The sequence below is a fragment of the Trichosurus vulpecula genome, chromosome 6 (genome assembly GCF_011100635.1).
Source record: "Trichosurus vulpecula isolate mTriVul1 chromosome 6, mTriVul1.pri, whole genome shotgun sequence".
Taxonomy (NCBI): Eukaryota; Metazoa; Chordata; class Mammalia; order Diprotodontia; family Phalangeridae; genus Trichosurus; species Trichosurus vulpecula.
The window spans coordinates 99801536-99819331 of NC_050578.1; the positions used below are offsets into that span (position 1 = coordinate 99801536).

General features: G+C 37.2%; 1 protein-coding gene across 1 annotated transcript in view; it reads right to left on the reverse strand.

Moving 5' to 3' along the window:
* The window catches only part of TMEM131L (transmembrane 131 like), a 172749-nt gene that overhangs the window by 52832 nt on the left and 102121 nt on the right, over window positions 1-17796 (reverse strand). Inside the window, exons 11-21 of the mRNA XM_036763393.1 lie at window positions 15966-16074; window positions 14903-15002; window positions 14186-14339; window positions 12906-13076; window positions 12150-12219; window positions 10407-10524; window positions 9950-10091; window positions 7641-7750; window positions 5685-5757; window positions 3576-3718; window positions 1848-1990 (exon numbers count right to left, since the gene is read on the reverse strand). Coding sequence (XP_036619288.1) covers window positions 1848-1990; window positions 3576-3718; window positions 5685-5757; window positions 7641-7750; window positions 9950-10091; window positions 10407-10524; window positions 12150-12219; window positions 12906-13076; window positions 14186-14339; window positions 14903-15002; window positions 15966-16074 — 1333 coding nt within the window. The remainder of the gene's footprint in view (window positions 1-1847; window positions 1991-3575; window positions 3719-5684; window positions 5758-7640; window positions 7751-9949; window positions 10092-10406; window positions 10525-12149; window positions 12220-12905; window positions 13077-14185; window positions 14340-14902; window positions 15003-15965; window positions 16075-17796) is intronic.

Genomic DNA, 17796 nt, shown 5'->3' on the forward strand with positions numbered 1-17796 from the left:
GGCTGTCAGAATCAAATAAAATTGCCTAAAGGAAGCACTGTGTAAAGGGTATGAAGTTTATTATTATCATCATCATTCTTATTATACTTATTCTGGCTGTGCTTTTTAACTAACATGCTGTCCTCCACGCTCCCCACAAACACAGGTGAAAAGGTGAGTCAGGCCAGGGTGTGTCTAGAGGAAATTATCCTCTTATGCAAGGGCCATCCAGGGAAGGAGCTGAGAAAAACAAGTTAAAACAAAGAAGATGTGAATGCAGACACAGGTAGAGCCAGAACTCCAAAGAGCTGGCAGAAATCTCATGGTGGAAAAATTCATAGGACCATAGATTCAAAAGTGAGAATTGACCTTAGCAGTCACTGAGACCGGTATCTTCACGTTTTAAAGATCTAAGCAATATGCTATGATAAAGGAATAGGCCATGAAGGATTTTTTTAAAAATTCCTTACATCAAAATATTTTAAGACAATATACACAGATTTCGAAGTACTGGAATAGAGATTAAATGATTTCCCTGGTCATTAAGTATCTGAAGGGGGATTCAAAAGCACCTTTGTTACCAGGTAAGTGCTGGTTTCAACCCAGTCCAATACTATCTACTACACATTGGACAGAGGTGCTAATCTCCATCTTAATTAAGCCAGGAGCCTATAACATGACCAATAACAGTTAAGGTTTAAAATGGGCCTTGCAGGTTAGTTCCACTAATATTATATATTTAGGGGCTGGGGGAGCAGTGCAAGTTATCATTAATCTGGTAGGTTATTCTCTGGGAATATTTGAAGGGCCGTGCCTTGGACCTCTGTGCCTGTAACAATGAATTATCTCCCTCTTGTCTGTTCCTATAAATCAGTCTTGTACTGCCAGAACTTGCCCATTCAAGTCTGGCACCCAGAATCAGTCAGTACCTATTCTCTGTACGCTGAGAGAGCCAGTGCACCTCCTATTCCGGGGCTCTCTGAAGGTATTGCTGGCTCCAACTGGCTAGATTAGGAGGGGAAGTCATCACTAATGAGGACTGGCCCCAGACTCAGCTAGTTTGCCTCTTCTCTGGGAGAGTATATCTAATAGCTTATTGGCATAGGATCTGGGGAAGAAATCACAATTTATGAAATTAACCCATTAAAAGAGTCAAATAGACTGATGATGATTAATTCATTCAAATAAAAATGAGCAATGAGTGTCTTCTGACTTGGTAAATGGAGCACAGTTAAGTGTTGCACATGAATTTTTTTAAAAAGGAATATGGATCTTAAAAAAAAGTATATCTACCTATAAATTTTCAAATTTCCCACCAATGTAGTCTCTACCATTAAATTCATGTTATATAATACATGTGCATATTCAAGTAATTCCCACAAATACACAATTCCATTCAATTTAAAATGTTAACCTAAAAATGAAATCTTAGTAAAGTGTTTTAGGTCCATAGCCAAATGAGTTTTAAAATCAGGATGCTACTACAGGCTCATCTGAATAGCTGGTTTCTAACTCCCCTACCAAAAAAACTTCTAAATGCACATTGGGTCTTCTGTGTCATCTTTTAGCCTCATTTCCCATAAGCAAGTAATTGGTAAAGTCAAATTAATTTTCTCTTTCGTTATGATGCTCTAAACACTATCCTGAAATTTTAACAGGATAAATTTTCTTCGGCATCTAAACCTACTATGGACAACCACATAATTATCACAATCTTCTCTGGTAATAAAGGGGACCAGATTATACCTGTTTATGGTCATTCTTAATTTAACTATTAGTAGCAAGACTGAAGAATACTTCTTGATTTGAGCCCTGAACAGTTCAGTACAATCTGTTCCCATAAAGGAGAAGGAATTCTTAATACTCACGCCGTCGGCAGTCCATGAGAGTGGATTCAGGCACCTTAAACCTAAGGGATCCTCCCGTACCAGGAAGCCTTCCACCAACTTTCAGTAACTCTCTTGCTCCAAACCCTTCGACAGTGATCATGTCAAAAATGGTCAAATTATTTCTTTAGAGAGGAAGAAAAACAAATGTAAAGCTTTTAATTTCTGAACAAGAAAACTAATTTATAATGCTATTTCTAAAACACACACACACAAAAATAAAGGCACATACCATGCTTAAGGGCTCTGGTCAACCTACCATAGTAGTATTATATTGATACATTAAAAAAAAAAAAACCTTTGATTTCATATGGGTGTGATTCAGTTCCTTGATAGTTTTAGAGTTACTTGAAACCCAAAGAGAATAATAAGTTTTGCGTGGTTATACTAATATATATGTGTGTGTGTGTGTGTGTGTATGCATATATATGCGTATATATACACATGTGTGTGTAAATATATATATGTGTGTGTGCATATATATACGCATGTACATACATACATACATACATATATAATATAAGAGGTAGGTCTTGAAGCCTAGAATTAGACGCAGCCCTCTTGCGTACTGACTCACACAATAATATTTATTTATAATAATAAGTAATAATCTTTTAAAAATATTTTGTAGCAAAACTCAACTATAAAGTCATGAACCCATTGGAGCACAGGCTCATAAGACTGCCAGAGCTTGCAGGCACTTTAAAACACAATCTTAGTCAATTCATCATTATAAAGATGCAAAGACAAAAGCCAAAGGGAAGTCAAACCACCCAAGTTCATACAACCAGTGAATTACAAAGCCAGGACTTGTCTATAAATTCTAAAACTCCAGTCCATTGCTCAGTGTCATGCTATGGCCAATGCAGGAATGTGTTTTACTTGACTATGCATATTTGTTACAAGGGTTTTTTTTTTCCTCTCTCTCTCTCTTTCTTCCCTTAATGGGGAAGGAGAAATGGCAGGGAAAAAAGATAGATTTTTATTCATTAAAAAAAAAAAACTTAAAATTTAATTTTTTTAACAAAATTTAATTTAAAAAATAATGGAAATAAAAAATGGAAATAAAAAAATCTTAAAACTATTATATCATGCTGCCTATACATTTCAATTCAATTAAATTACAATTAAATACAACATACATAAATGTTGATTGTGTGCCGGACACTAGGCTGCCTAGTTTGACCAGCTGCTCATTTAAAATGTCCTGTTTAATATCATTTCACCTAAAACTATTCTGAGGAATCAGTTCATTAGATTATCTCTACTTTACTGGAAAACTGATCATTGTCCACCACTCCTCCTCATACCTCACCCTCGTTAGAATTATTATAAATATAAAAAAAAAGAAAAAAAAAGAATTATTATAAATTTTCAGAGCACTTAACAACTAATATTTCATTAAGGAGGAGGAAGCTGACAAGGCAAGCCACGTATCATTCTCCCCATTATACAGACAAATAAACTCTGACAGGACAATTAAGTGACTCCCCACTTTACCAGAGGGAATTTCCACTAAGCCACAGCCCTTAGCCATTAAGGGAATACTTAATATAAAAACAGAAACGGAAGGGAACATTTATTAAACACCTACTATGTGCCAGGAATTGGGCAAAGTGTTTAAAAACAAGGTGAAACGACTGCACTCGATTTAATGAACATCTGTCATACATTTACAATCAGTGCAGATGCCCTCAGAGAAAAACCTACCTGATGAGTATGATCGAGGTTACTTTTCTGTAGTCGGCGGGTGTAAAAACCACCCCAACCCTTCTCCTTTCCAGGGGCTGTAAATGTAGGTGCAGCTCTTCAGACTGGGCTGTGGCACGAAGGTCTTCATGGCCCCGTGCATCCTATAAGTGATTCACACACCGCTCTTTACAAGCAGAAATCATCCAGGACAAGCCTTGGCTGTTTAGCTTCACTAAGATATACTCTACAGGGTATCCCTAAAGTCTAGAAACATAGGCAAAGCATTAACAGACCTTAGCCCCCTTGACTTCTTTTTCTGGGGGATGCTAAAGGAGAAGATGTACTCAATGAAAATCACAGATGCAACACACCTGAATGAATGCATTTAGACTGAAGGTGCTAAAATTGATGGCAATGTGGAGTTATTGCATCAAGTTCACATGAATCTTGCAAAGTGCATCAACTTTTGCATCACAAATGATGGAATCATATTGAAGATGTTCTTTGTTAATATTCCAATTAAATAAAATGTTGAAAATTCCATTCATTTCATTTCTTGAAAATATGCATTTTGTGTCCTATGTGTCCAGACTTTAGGAACACCCCGTACAGCGGAGCAAGGCAATAATCTGCATTAACTTACTAAAGAAAGGTAATTTCCAAATGGGGTAACCCCTCCAGCACCATCGTACTGTGCTTTCTTGTCCTAAAGGTGGCATCCTAGGGATGGGATATCCCTCAATTTTATAATCAAATTTTGTTCACATCTGTAAAAGTGAGTTTAGTACTCCAGGAGCAGGAATCGGGTACCTAGAGAGACCTTTGGAAGTTATCTGGTCCAGTCTCTTTTGCACCCACTCACCCTGACAAATAGTTATCAAAACAAACCTTTGCTCACAGGTCCCTTATTACTTCACAATGATGCCTAATCTGATTATAAGGTACCAGATAATTACCAAGTCCCTTGCTGAGTAAGTAATATGATAAATTAGGGGGGTGGGAATAACTCATCATATGACCAATTAGACTTAGCAATGCTTTGAAATTCAGTTTTTAAAAATCCAAAAAATAAAGTTCTAAAAAGGGCAGTTCTCATTATCAGGGTTCTTCTTTAATCTGAATTTGAAATTCTGGAGCTTCCATCCATCGGTTCTGCTGCAATACAGAACAAGCTCAATATCTAGATCTAGATATCTAAGTTCAGTTGTTTGGTTGTGTCTGTTATAAAAAAAGTACTAACATTTAGTATGTGTGACAAGTACTCTCCTCAGAGTTGGGTTTGTATGTTCCCTATACATTTCTGACAACTAAAACATAGAAAAGTGGGCAGAGGTGAGGAAATAAAAGTATTTCATGTATACACTGTCAGAATGCCCATCCTCTAGGGTAGATTTCATATAATCAGGAAATATCATTTGGTAGAATGAGTCCTTTATCTTCATCTAAAGAGCCAGAAAGTCATTAGAATGAAAACTGGGAAACTAGGCCCCTGAGTTAATAAGCAAAAAGTACTTCCAGCATGCCACAATTAGTACTGTCCATAAACACATATCGAGTACTTCATATTTCTAAGAGTACTTTGTAACCCTCAGAATAATTTCCCTTCTAACAGATGGGAAAAGTGAGGCTTGTAAGTGAGACAGTCTGGTAAAGACACAGTAGGCTAGCAACAGAGCCCTTTAATGAGATCAGAACCCCTGGGTCTGGCCTGCTACAATCCCCATTCAGCAATAACACCATCTGATTATCATTTGCTCACTCTCGGTGATAATCAAAAACTAAATTAACAAAGTAATTTACCAGCTAATATCCACCAACCACTACAATATACTTGCTGGCTATGTAGGACACTGACAAAGAGGTAATGGGCAAAAATGGGAAGATGGGGATTAGCAACAGTACGATCACTTTGTGGAACCCAAAGCAGGTCTGGCTACTTCGAAACTCAACATATTAAAACTTTAGAGTTTCCTAATAAATATGACATGATACTATTAAGGACTTAGAAAACAACTAAGGAAGACAGCACACTAGAACACTTTCAACGTAATTCAGTGAGACCTACACGCTAATGTTTTCTCTTGTTTCCTAGAATAATTCTGTCTTGGCCTAAAGTAAGCATCTTACCAGATGGGGGCACATTTCAGTAAGCTGGAATTCACCAGTTGTGAAATTAATCGTTTGGATGTCAACATCAAACCTGAGGAGGAAGAAAATAAAAACAGTGGGGAAAAAAATTAATATTTTATTCAATTCTGTCAAAAGCTAAACAAATGGTGTATGTTTTTAAAGAAATGTTACTTGGCTTTCATGTTCACCACAGTGACATCTAATCATCCAATATTGGCCAACGATCGATCACAGATTCAGAGACAGAGGGGACCCTTTGGGGTAACCTAGTCCACACAAGGCAAGGAACTGAGGTCTGGAGAGATGAAGAGCACAGATATCACATCGGCGCCAGAATCTGAACCCAGATCCTGACTCTAAATTCAGCAGCCTCTTCAACTTCTTTCTTTGGGTTCTCTCTAAGAAAAAGGCCAAGAGATGAAGTGCTGGACTTGGCCTAAGGAAGACCTAGGACAAAACCCTCCTTCTGACTTTTCCCGTCACGTGGTCGTGGGCAAGTCAATCAAATAACCTCCAGGAACCTCAACTTTCTCATTTGTAACCTAAGGTTGAGCAAACGGGTCTTCAAGGCTCCTTCTAGCTCAAAATCAGATCCTAAAGTTACAAAATAATTCGTGGGACAAAAAACGGAGAGTAAAAACACTGTATGCATCATGGGAAAAAACGACTAAGAGGATATTTGGAGTTGATTATCATTATCCTGAAACTAAAGTGAGAAATAACGAAACTTTTTTGTTGTTGATCAGTCATTTTTCAGTCATGTCCAACTCTTTGTGACCCCATTTGGGGTTTTCTTAGCAGAGATACTGGAGTGGTTTGCCATTTTCTTCTCCAGCTCATTTTACAGATGAGGAAACTGAGGCAAACAGGGTGAAGTGACTTGCCCAGGGTCACACAGCTAGTAAGTGTCAGGCTGGATTTGAACTCATGAAGATGAATCTTCCTGACTCCAGGTCTGGCATTCTATCTATTGCACCAACTAACTGAGATGTATGTGTGTATGTGTATACACACACACATGACATATACACATGCATACACACATATACATACACGTATGTGTGCATACGTATCTAATTTTATTTACATATAAATTTTATTTCATTAAAGTAGGTTCATATTTTCCTATATACAAATTTTATTTCACTGAAGTTGATTCATATTTTCCTATTGCTCAAGCTAAGTGGAATTCTCAAAACATGTGCTGATATTTTCTCATTCAGAATTCATTTTTATAGAATCATTACCACTGAGGGGCTGAAAGCACGACCAAATTCTGGTGAGAGCTGCATTACCAGGGCACCTCAGAGAGCCTCAAATAACAAACATCGTTAGAGCAGGGGGATCAGTTACCACTTTCAAAAAATAATCACCACCAAGGGGCTGGGAGCATGAAGGTCACCCAATCCCCAGGCACAGAAGTTAACTTGTACTTTCTACATACAAATAAGGCACAGATTTAACAGCTGAAGGGACCACAGAGATCCCTGAATGACAGATAAGGAAAATGAAGCCCAACATAGTCAGGAGTACAGCTGAGATTTGAACCTACACCTTTTAAGTTCAAATTCATTGTTCCTATATCTACCCGTTCTGGAGAGTAGTAAAGAAGGGACAATGTTTTTCTAAACATTAATAATAGGAGTTCCTTCATGCAGCTGAATGATAATTATAATGATCAATCAAGCTTAGAGCCCAAGAACAGATGTAAACACCACCTCCCTCCCTTCTTTGCAGAGGTGAGAGGCTAGGTGGCCACTGCATATACTATTAGACTCAGTTAATGTGTCGAATAAGTTTTGGTAAATTTTTTATTCTTTGTTACAAGGAATGATTCTTCAGGTAGGTGGGGTTTGGGAGGGAAGGGGCAGGATATATTTGGGAACAAAGGTGATATAAAAGTAATACAACTTTAAAACGAATAAAGTTGCTTCTTAAGATTAAGTACTTTACCATTTATGGAGCAGGTTCAACGCCCATTCAGGTTCAGGATATGAAGACAGGGGGAGCAGGTGCAGAGTAACTGGGAAAGATGAGGGATTCCTCAGCACAAAATATTTCACCTAGACGATTGAAAATTTTAAATTAAAACACCTTTATGTGATGACACTGGAAAATTAGATAGGTCCATTTAGCAGCAGTATTCTAGTCCTAAAACGGATCATTCCAATCCAATCCAATCCAACAGGCATTTAAGTCAGACTCTGTGCTAGGGAAGGTTTGGGGTGGGAGGTGGGGGGATTACACAAAAACAAAAACAAAAGAAAAATAATCCCTATCCTTAAGGCCCTCCCATTCTCCTAACAAGTGGAGGATAGAACATTTAATAGAAATGTGGCACAGTGCATAGAGCACCGGGCCTAGAATCAGGAAGATTCATTTTCCAGAGTTCAAATCTGGCCTCCAATATTTACTAGCTGCATGACCCCAGGCAAATCACTTCACCCTGTTTGCCTCAGTTTCCTCATCTGTCAAATGATCTGGAGAAGGAAATGGCAAACCATTCAGTATCTTGGCCAAAAACACCTAAAATGGGGTCACAAAGAGTCAGACACAACTGAAAAAAAACATATAATTCCATGCATAATCATTCGAGGAGAGAAAAGACTAACAGTCAAGGGCATTCAATTGGTGTCTTTTACAAACAGCAATGTCTGCTCCATGTTCTGTTCATGAGTTGTAAGTTGTGAGAGTCCTAAGGTATTATAAAATTTAGAGAGGAAAATTTCACTTCCAAATTTTACAACATGGATGTCTATCCACTGGAAAAGAACAGAATAAATTACAATATATGAATTAATGAATACCAGGCTACAGGAAACTACAAGAGGGATCAATTTGGAGAAACATTTGGAGAATCAATATGGAGAAAAAATTTATGTCAAATGATGCAGAATGAAGTCAGCAGGAGAACAATTGATATAATAACATAATTTTGAAAGAGCACTGGACTCCCACCTCTTGGCCAAGTGTTGATGGGATTAGAGGCTCAGGATGAGATATTCATTTTATAATGAGGCCAAAGTGAATTTGTTTTGCCTGTTACAAAGGACAGCCTTTAGGGGGAAGGAAAGAGGAAAGGGTTATAAGCTGGGAATAGGTGATTTATGATACTGATGTGTGAAAAAAGCATCAATGAAACAGAAGATACAGAGAAAGGAACAGCAGGTACTTCGGAAGGGGACATAAAGGACCATGATGATAATATCATCATGTTAAATTCAACAAAAACACGTAATTGAAGCTTGCATTTTCATACACGACCCTCTTTTTCTATTCTTTGTATATTGAAATGTTCAAGTCTATTAATTCCATTAATAAAAAAGGAACTTTAAAAAAGTTTTTTTAATCATTTGCCCAGTATTCTCCCACAAGGTTAACAGCAGGGACTGCAAGAACTCCTAGGCATTCAGGGCCTCATTTGAAGAAAAATGTTAATGGGATGCTGTTCAGTGGTGTCCAACTCTTTGTGACCCCATTTGGGGCTGTCCTGGCAAAGATACTAAAGTGGTTTGCCATTTCCTTCTCCAGATCATTTTCCAGATGAGGAAACTGAGGCATACAGGGCTAAGTGACTTGTCCAGGGTCACATAGTTACTACGTGTCTAAGGCCAGATATGAACTCAGTAAGTGGCTCTTCCTGATTCCTGTCCTGGCACTCTCTCCACTGCCCCATCTAACTGCCCATCAACAGGTTACAAAGTAGTAAAAGCTTGAGTCAGGAGAGAACTGAAAACATTAATGCTTATTTTCTTAATCATTTTTGTAAAAGGGAGAGGACTAGATAGAAAGGGTCACAAAAAGCTAGGATGTGGCTTGGCTTGAACTCACTTCTTTTTCATTCTGCCTCATTTTCTATCCACTAAAGCCACATTTTTGTAAAAATGAAAATAAAAATAACACAAGAATAATTGTTTAAAAAAAAAATAGGCATGCTGCCTAAACAAAATCAGACCCTGCTGGAACGTGTATGCAATATGGCAAAGAACAGTGACTTCCAAGCTTTTTTAAAAAATAATTTCACACTTTATTCTTATGATTTTTGTTTTTTTTTTCTTGAGTTAATGTATACGTCAAAAGGTTAGAGAGATAACATTTATTTTTTAAATAAATTTAATTTTCTTTTACACTTTATAATATTCTCTGAGAGGCACAGAAATGTACATACACACACACACACACACACACTCTCTCTCTCTCTCTCTCTCTCTCTCTCTCTCTAGCAAACCACTGGTATAGAAGATAAAGAACAATATCCTTACCATACTGGTCCTGAGAGCAGATGCACTGAAGTTCAATATAAGTCCAGGCTCTGTGATTAAACGTGGCAAAGAAGAAGCAAAGGACCCCGTTTCTCGAGATTTCTTTGGATAAACAAATGGAGTCATTCCCAAAACACTCTTCCTATTTAATGCAGAAAAAAGTTTTATGCAAACTGTAAGCCTGCTATCTGCCAAGCACTACACTAAGCACTAGGGATACAAGGAAGGACCCCTACCCAACACCTGCCCCCCCCAAAGTGGGTATTTAATAAATTCATGTTGACTTGTAGGCATCCTTATTTCTGCCATATATATTCACATAATCTCTCTGGATATTTAAATATAAGTCAACCTTTAAAATGTCATTACAGCAAGGAGAGTACTATATAAAATACTCATCTCATAAGGTGTTCTAATGATAAAGGAAAGTGTTTGTGAAACCTTCGGACACACATACCTGCAGACCTGACCACTTTTTGTCCTCTGCCAGTTCTGATACAAAGTGTTTGCAAGCTCAGAATCTACCTTCCGAATAGAATGGTCCAGAGAAAAGCCCCCTTGCCAAAGAGGACTTGCTGGAAAGGAAATCAAGCACAATTCAATTTACATTATACTTAAAACTAAGCACCGCATGATTCCCAGAAATACTCTGCTACTGGCTGACCAACATGGAAGACATCAAAGATTCTGAGAAAGTCAGACTTCTCTTACCACACGATGAAAACTGCCATCTCCTATGCACTCATTATTAATATCCATCATTCCAACAGTCAACTGGATTTAATATTGAATTATCTAAATTTAATCATCTAGATTATTTATTTTTACCAGAGCTTCTTAAGACAGTGAACTTGTTTTTCAAAATATTTGATAACCCTATGTCAATATCATTAGTTTCCTTTGCTGTCCTATGTATTTATGTATAAAAATACATACATAAAATACATTTAAAAACACTATTCCAGGCAAAGGTCCATAGTTTCACCAGACTGGCACAGTGACATGACACAGAAAAGGTTTATAATAACTGTATGGCACGATGGGTAGGGGCCTGGCCTTAAGGATCAGAGCCCTGGGCTAGGTCTGACACATACTTGTGGAGTAACGGAGACCAAGTTACTAAATCCCTCAGAAGCTGTAGGTAAGTAACTCTCTGAAGCTATAAACTGGCAAGCTGGTGAGAATCTGAGGATGGCATTTCCAAATAGGGTATTCCATATACCTAAGAAATCACGGGTCTTAACTCACTTCCCAAAAATATTTTAACAAAATGCTCAATTTTATTGTAATCACGTATAACAAACACAGGGCCTGTGAAACTATTATAAAATACCTTTTAAATATTCCAGCTGTGGAATTTTTATTAATTTTAGTTTTAGTATTTAATTACTATGAATTTTACACACAAATCTTATTTTTCCTCATCGTAAGTTCCCAGGGTACTTATATTATCTCACTGCCAACAAGGATACAGATCAATAAATGAGCATAGCTGGGCATGAAAAAAGATGACACTGCTATTTATACAAATATACCTGAAATGCTTAGTCTAAGAAGTTTACTGCCATAGTCTCTAATATTTCTACAGAACTTGAGAGGGCAATGTTAAATCAGCATAGGGTCCCAGTCCAACTAACAAGTTTCTGAATGTGATGCTTGCTTAGAAAATGATTATTTTGAATTGGAGGTTTGGGAAAAAGTCTGGAAAGGACCCCCATACTAACATTTCAGTTTTCACCCATATTTAATCCTTGTGAAAATGGTTGTTGACTGTCACATAACCAAAGTCTCCCAGCCTTGGTTTATCACTCTGAATTCTCTATTTTATCTTTCCAAACCTCGCCAGGTGGGAAAAGAAGACTTTTAAGGTCCTATCTAAGGAAATATGTTATCCTATACATGAAGCCAGAACCTCCTGACTGCTCTTTATTAAAAACAGGGCCTAGTGAGGATTGAATGAACAGATACATGCACAAGAGCTCTGAAAATGAACAAACAGTGTCAAAGATTTAAGAGATTAATGTCACTGTCATGTCTCTTGAATTCTAGAAGAGCATCTCTTTTAAAGCATACAATGAAGACCACTTTTCTCAGAATAGCAACATATGGTGCAACCATATTAATTAATATAAAAGAGATGAATATCCCTATGCTGTCCCCCCACCCAATTTTAGTTCTAACAGCAAGACTGAATACTTACCTCTATTTAATTTTCTCATGTAATAGTGCATTCCACAATGGACTATTGCCTCAGAGACAAGACTCCCTGCCTATATGGAAAGGCAATAAATAATTAAAAAAGCAACACCAAACAGATAAACCCCAAAGCACTTGCACATGGAAGCAATATTAGCCTACATCTGTAGTAAACCCCTATTCCTCTAGAAATCCATCAGAATGCTAAAAATCAATAGACTTCTACCCCACCCAAATAATACTTTAATGAGAGATGACAACAAAATAATGAGTTATTTGAAAGAACAGTGTTTGTTCTGTCTCATGAGGTCAGTAAAGACTCAATTCTACACCTTTTAGATCAACAGGGCTACGCAGTGGTTGTCTATCCCCAAAGAAATGACCCCAATGAGTACCTCAAACAAGATTTAAAGGTACCTTCTAAACCAAAGAAAAGTTAAATTCTTTTTAAGTTAGGAATATTTTGTTGCATTCTTGTTCTCAGAAAAACTGATGATCCAAAATTGCTTAGGAAGACCAATCTGTTAACCAGTCTTTCCAAATGTCTATGTTTATATCATTTTGTCTATCTGAACTGATATCAAGCAGAAATCAATGTTGTAATATTGCTGTATTTCAAACCAGTATCAAAGAACCCAGTCCTCTTTTGTGTAATGGTCAAATACTGACAGATAATAGAAAGTTAGGAGATCCTCAAAGAAGTCTAATCATACACAACACATCACACATACATACACACAACTGTCTGATAAAACAATACCTTGGCCGGAGGTGAATAAATCTGGAGAGGTATTACAAACGTAGCGCCTATGTTTGTGGTCAAAGACACATGGGTGAACATATTTACTTCAGTGTCTTTAATACCAAGTCTCAAAGAAAATATATTCCAACATCCTGGAGGTAGAAATAAGGGGCCAGTGAAATTCTGAATCTAAAAGGAAAAAAACCAAAATATATATTTTTTTCTACAACTAATCGCCATTAAAATCCCACTTACAAAAGGTGTACCTAAAACCTCCCCTTCAAGATTTTCCTTTTAAAAAGTTCTTCCCGAACTTAAAAGGAAAGACTGAATAAAATGGCTTGTCAAATTAAGTGTGAGGAGATAGAATACTTTAAAACACATCTGTTTGGAACTCTTTGTCTTAAATGCCCATTATTTTAAGGAATGGTCATATAACTCCATACAAGTAACCTGAAAGCTTGCACAAATGGCAGCATTTTCCCCCAATAATATACTGCACTGATTTATTCTAGCAGACCCTTTTTGTAACTAAAGAATAATTTTCTTAGTGCAAATCATAAATCAAAGTTGCTGTTTCTTTCTATGAAATCCTATATTTACAACATTAATGACTGCTGACTTGATGTGATCAGCAAATATTCTTAACCACCACCGCCACCACCATCTTCCCCTGCTCCTTCTCTCCCTCCCCAAAAAAAGGCTCTGGACACATGTAGTTACAGAAAAACCCACAATATAATTTACAGCTCCGTATCAGTGATACTTTTCCTCTACCAATACTGCTTATAATAAAATCCAAGTGCAACTTATAATTGGTATTATTTTTCACCATCTACTTAAGTATTTTTCCCCTTACAAAGTGATCGCATTTTAGACAATTAGACCAACAATGTATTTTGAAACATTTTGGGGGTTTAAAATCCAATATGTTCAAAATTTATACTGCCCCCGCTCCGATCCCCCCACCCCCCAAAAAAAACCAAGCACCAATCCTATGAATAGGCAGACAACAAGAACATAAGATAATAAAGTCAGAGAGTGATTTAACACTCTCACTTCACAGAGAAGGAAAATAAGAAATCACAGGTTAAAGGATCTGTCAGAATCCAAATCATACACTGTCTTCAAACACAGTGCAACATGCTGCTTCCCAAGACCATCTCCCGAAACAATTATTTTGGAAATATGAAAAAATAAAATACCTCTTTTCCTAAATGACCAGGCACACAAAAAGGTGTTCATAAGTGCCTGAGCTAGAATGAAACTAACTTTGAAAAAAATGTGCACATACCTACCTTTAAAATGTGCTTGGCCTCCTTGGGAACAAGCACCTCATTTATAACAAGAACAGGCCTAAAATGATTAGTGTACCAGATTGACCAAACTCCGGATGCATTCCAGTGTGGCTCAAGGTGAAACTGGACTGCAGAAGGGTCAATCGCAAAGTATCTGTGAACAGACACACAGAACATGGGCATTAGTCATTAGTCTCAGGCTTCCTGCTAACACTGTGAGTGAAGGGCTGGCAGTAATCTCACTCTTAGCTTTGAAAAAGTCAGACATCCTAGTTATGTGGGATTGGATTATTTAGTCTGCATATAATCCGCTCTCCCGCTTCCTGATATCCTCCTATGGCTTGGTTATCACTGTACAAAATCACAATAAAGAGCAGGAAGAGACAAAAAGAACCAAATCGATTAATTATCCAGGCTTTAAAGAGGGAGGAAAAAATTATTTTAGCAGTTCTACCCAAAGAGGGGCTAGAATGGAAATATTACCTATAAAAAGAGACAGTTATCTAAAACCTCCCTAAAGATTTTCCTTTCTAGAAGCTCTTCCCCAACTCTTAATGAACAGTAGAAATGAGACTGAATCAACCTGCTGCCAAAAGATTTATAAGGTCCTTCGAGGAAGGGGCTGCTTCATTTCTGCCTTTCTATTCCCAGTACATTGCAGAGTGCTCGGACCAAATGTGGTGCTTTATAAATGCCTGACTGGTTGATTGAACCTACCCTTGCACCACAGGGCGAGAGAGACACGCTTGTAATGTGGCTGCGCCTTTCAGATTTCTTCCTTCTCCACGATAATCAGTTTCACTGAGACAGGATGGAGCTGTTTGGAAACAGGAAGAAAAATCAGGGTCAAGCACAGATCTCTTGATTTCCACTTATGCTTTTCCTCTTTACTAACTCAGCCTACTACCTGTGTGCCATCCTTGCCAAGCCTTTCAAGCCTCTACTTTATTTTCTTGGAGAAAAAACTAAGTTCCACACTTCATCTTTTTTCCATGACAAAGTCCTGCTTTTTCTCAATTAATAGAGGAAAAGTCCTTAGGCCTGCCAGGTACAGTAAGATAAAAAAAAATGAAGCTAAATTGGGTGCATATCACTGGAGGAACTGGGTAGGAAAAAAATAAAATCTAAATGGTAAGCAAGAGTGCTTTTGGTATGGTGGTACCTTTTGACTGTTTTGTCATTTAACACCTTGTCTATGAAAGAAGAGGCAAAGGTGGTAGAGAAAAGAAAAATGCAAATCTTAAAATAAAATTGAATTTCAAAAAATTTTCTTATGGGACAAAGTTTCCTAGACATCTTTGATTATTCTTAACCCCTGATCATTGCTGCATTAAGAGTTCCAACAGAAAATTTCACATCAGGAGTATAAAATAAATTGCACTGGCATTCCTTCGTCATGCAAATTCTAAGAACTATTAATTCCTGCACGATGGGAATCAAACTCATTATCTTCCACCTTAAGCTAATCTGCAGTTATGAATAAATCACTCCATAGGGACAACAATAATTATCATCATTATCTCACCTATACAGGCATCTCTGCTAACATCATTAACTGGTTTCCACAAAAATGCAACTTTAGGTGAAGTGACAAAACAGGGAAGAGTTAGTTACAAATGGGTAATCAGCCAGACGGCATCATGGGAGAGTTTCAAGACATTACAGTAAGGTTTGGCCATTACATATTTATGGTATTCTTGGGAAAGAACATTAATGATAACAATCCATGGGGGATAGAAGTAAACAGGAGACAACTGTCAAACACATACAAATACTGTACCTTTACAAATAAAAGAAGCAATTTTGGTAAAATTGGTTGTAGAAGAGGGTAGCAGGACTGGTTGAAATTGCAGAGATAAAGAATCTCTTTGTGAGAAATGATGTACATCCTGAAATGAAAGATAAACATCATGGACCTCCTCGTTGGAAGATGGTTACTGAGCATATTATTTTGTCCCTACATTTTTAAAAAGGAGGCAGAGAAACTAGAAGGATGCAGAAATGGAAAACAAAAATGATTAGAGGAGAAGAGGGTGGGAAATCATAGATCCTAGGAGCAAAGATTCAGAGAACAAAAGTGACAGCTAAGGTGACCCAAATTATCTAGACAGATGAAGAAGCAACATGAGGGATGAGTGCAGTGCTATTGCCCAAAAGATAATTAATTGCTGATATTATGGGAAAGAGTCCAATTTTATTATCGCTCTAAAAAGAAGGCCCAAGCAAAACGATTTAAGGAAGAACAGACTTGGACCAAAAAATGAAGGAGATTGTGACATCTCCTCTGCTCAAGTCAAAAAGAGTAATTTAGCTACTCCCCCTGTCCAGGTTCCTTCTGACTCAGTTATAAATTGTAGGGATGTCTGACATTGCACTTATTAAACAGGAAAATTAGGGGTTTTTTATCATCATCAGTTTTATTTGTCACCACCCTAAGTCTTCAGTCCTTTACTAGATTCAAATGTTTCCTTCTATTGGTACAGATCACACTGTCTCATTCTGAGTCAGTCTTTTTTGTATCTTTCCATAACCTAACATGCCCACCCCTCACCAGAAAAGGAGCTAACACACTGGGGGCCTTCCTCTAAGTCAGGATGTTTTGTGGGTACCAATGGAGCACTCAGGCATAGCTGCTATCCCTTTGCTCTCACGACCTTACCTGCCTCCCTTCTCCTTTTCTGATCATGAATTTCCTAAATGGTATCTCTTAAGCCTGAGAGGCAGCATAGTTTAGTGGATAAAGGGGCTGCCCTTAGAGTCAAGGACCAACTGTTACATACTGGTTTTGTGACCCTAATGAAGTCACGTAATCCTCTCAGAGTCGCAACTAATTCTTTAAGGATATGTACAAAAGTGGTGTTGATCTGCATTGGTAGGAGTTTTCTTACTGGAAGTTCCAAATACTAATGAAATCATAGGTCTAGACACTCCTTCATGCCCCCCTAAAAATTCCTTTAAGTTATGAACATCAATATGTTTTATTCTATTTGTGTAGCACATTATAAAAAGTTTTTTCACCTATGTTTTATTCGGTTCTCAAAACCCTAGAAAGTAGTCATGATTAATCCATCAATGTCTTTTAATTATGGTATTTATTGCGATAACTACATTTTATGGATAAAGAAACTGAGAACCAGAATTGGGAGTCAAGTATAGGATCATTTCCCTATACTTTTATCAGCAATAAATGAATAAACATCTCTTGATAAACTTAGATGGATGTATATATAAATGTAATTTGGTAAAATGTACTTCATTTTCTACCAAGTCTTTTAATTTATGTTAAACAGAAATATATTTTCTTTAAGTCACACATCCTCATTTTCTAAATGATTATCTGAGAAAAAAATGATATGTAAATGAACTGGGGAAAAAAATTTAACCATAGATTAAGTAGGCTGGAAGGTCCCTGAGAGTCTGTATAATTATAGTGCATACCTTCTGACAAAATCTACACTAAAATCATTCAAGACAGAAGAGAAACTGTGTTATACTTTTACAATGCACAGAAAAAATTATCCATCTATATAACCTCCCCAGAAAGGTTAGAACAAAAGTGTAACTAAAAATTACTGTGCTAAATGTACATTTTTAAATGCCAAAAAACCCCA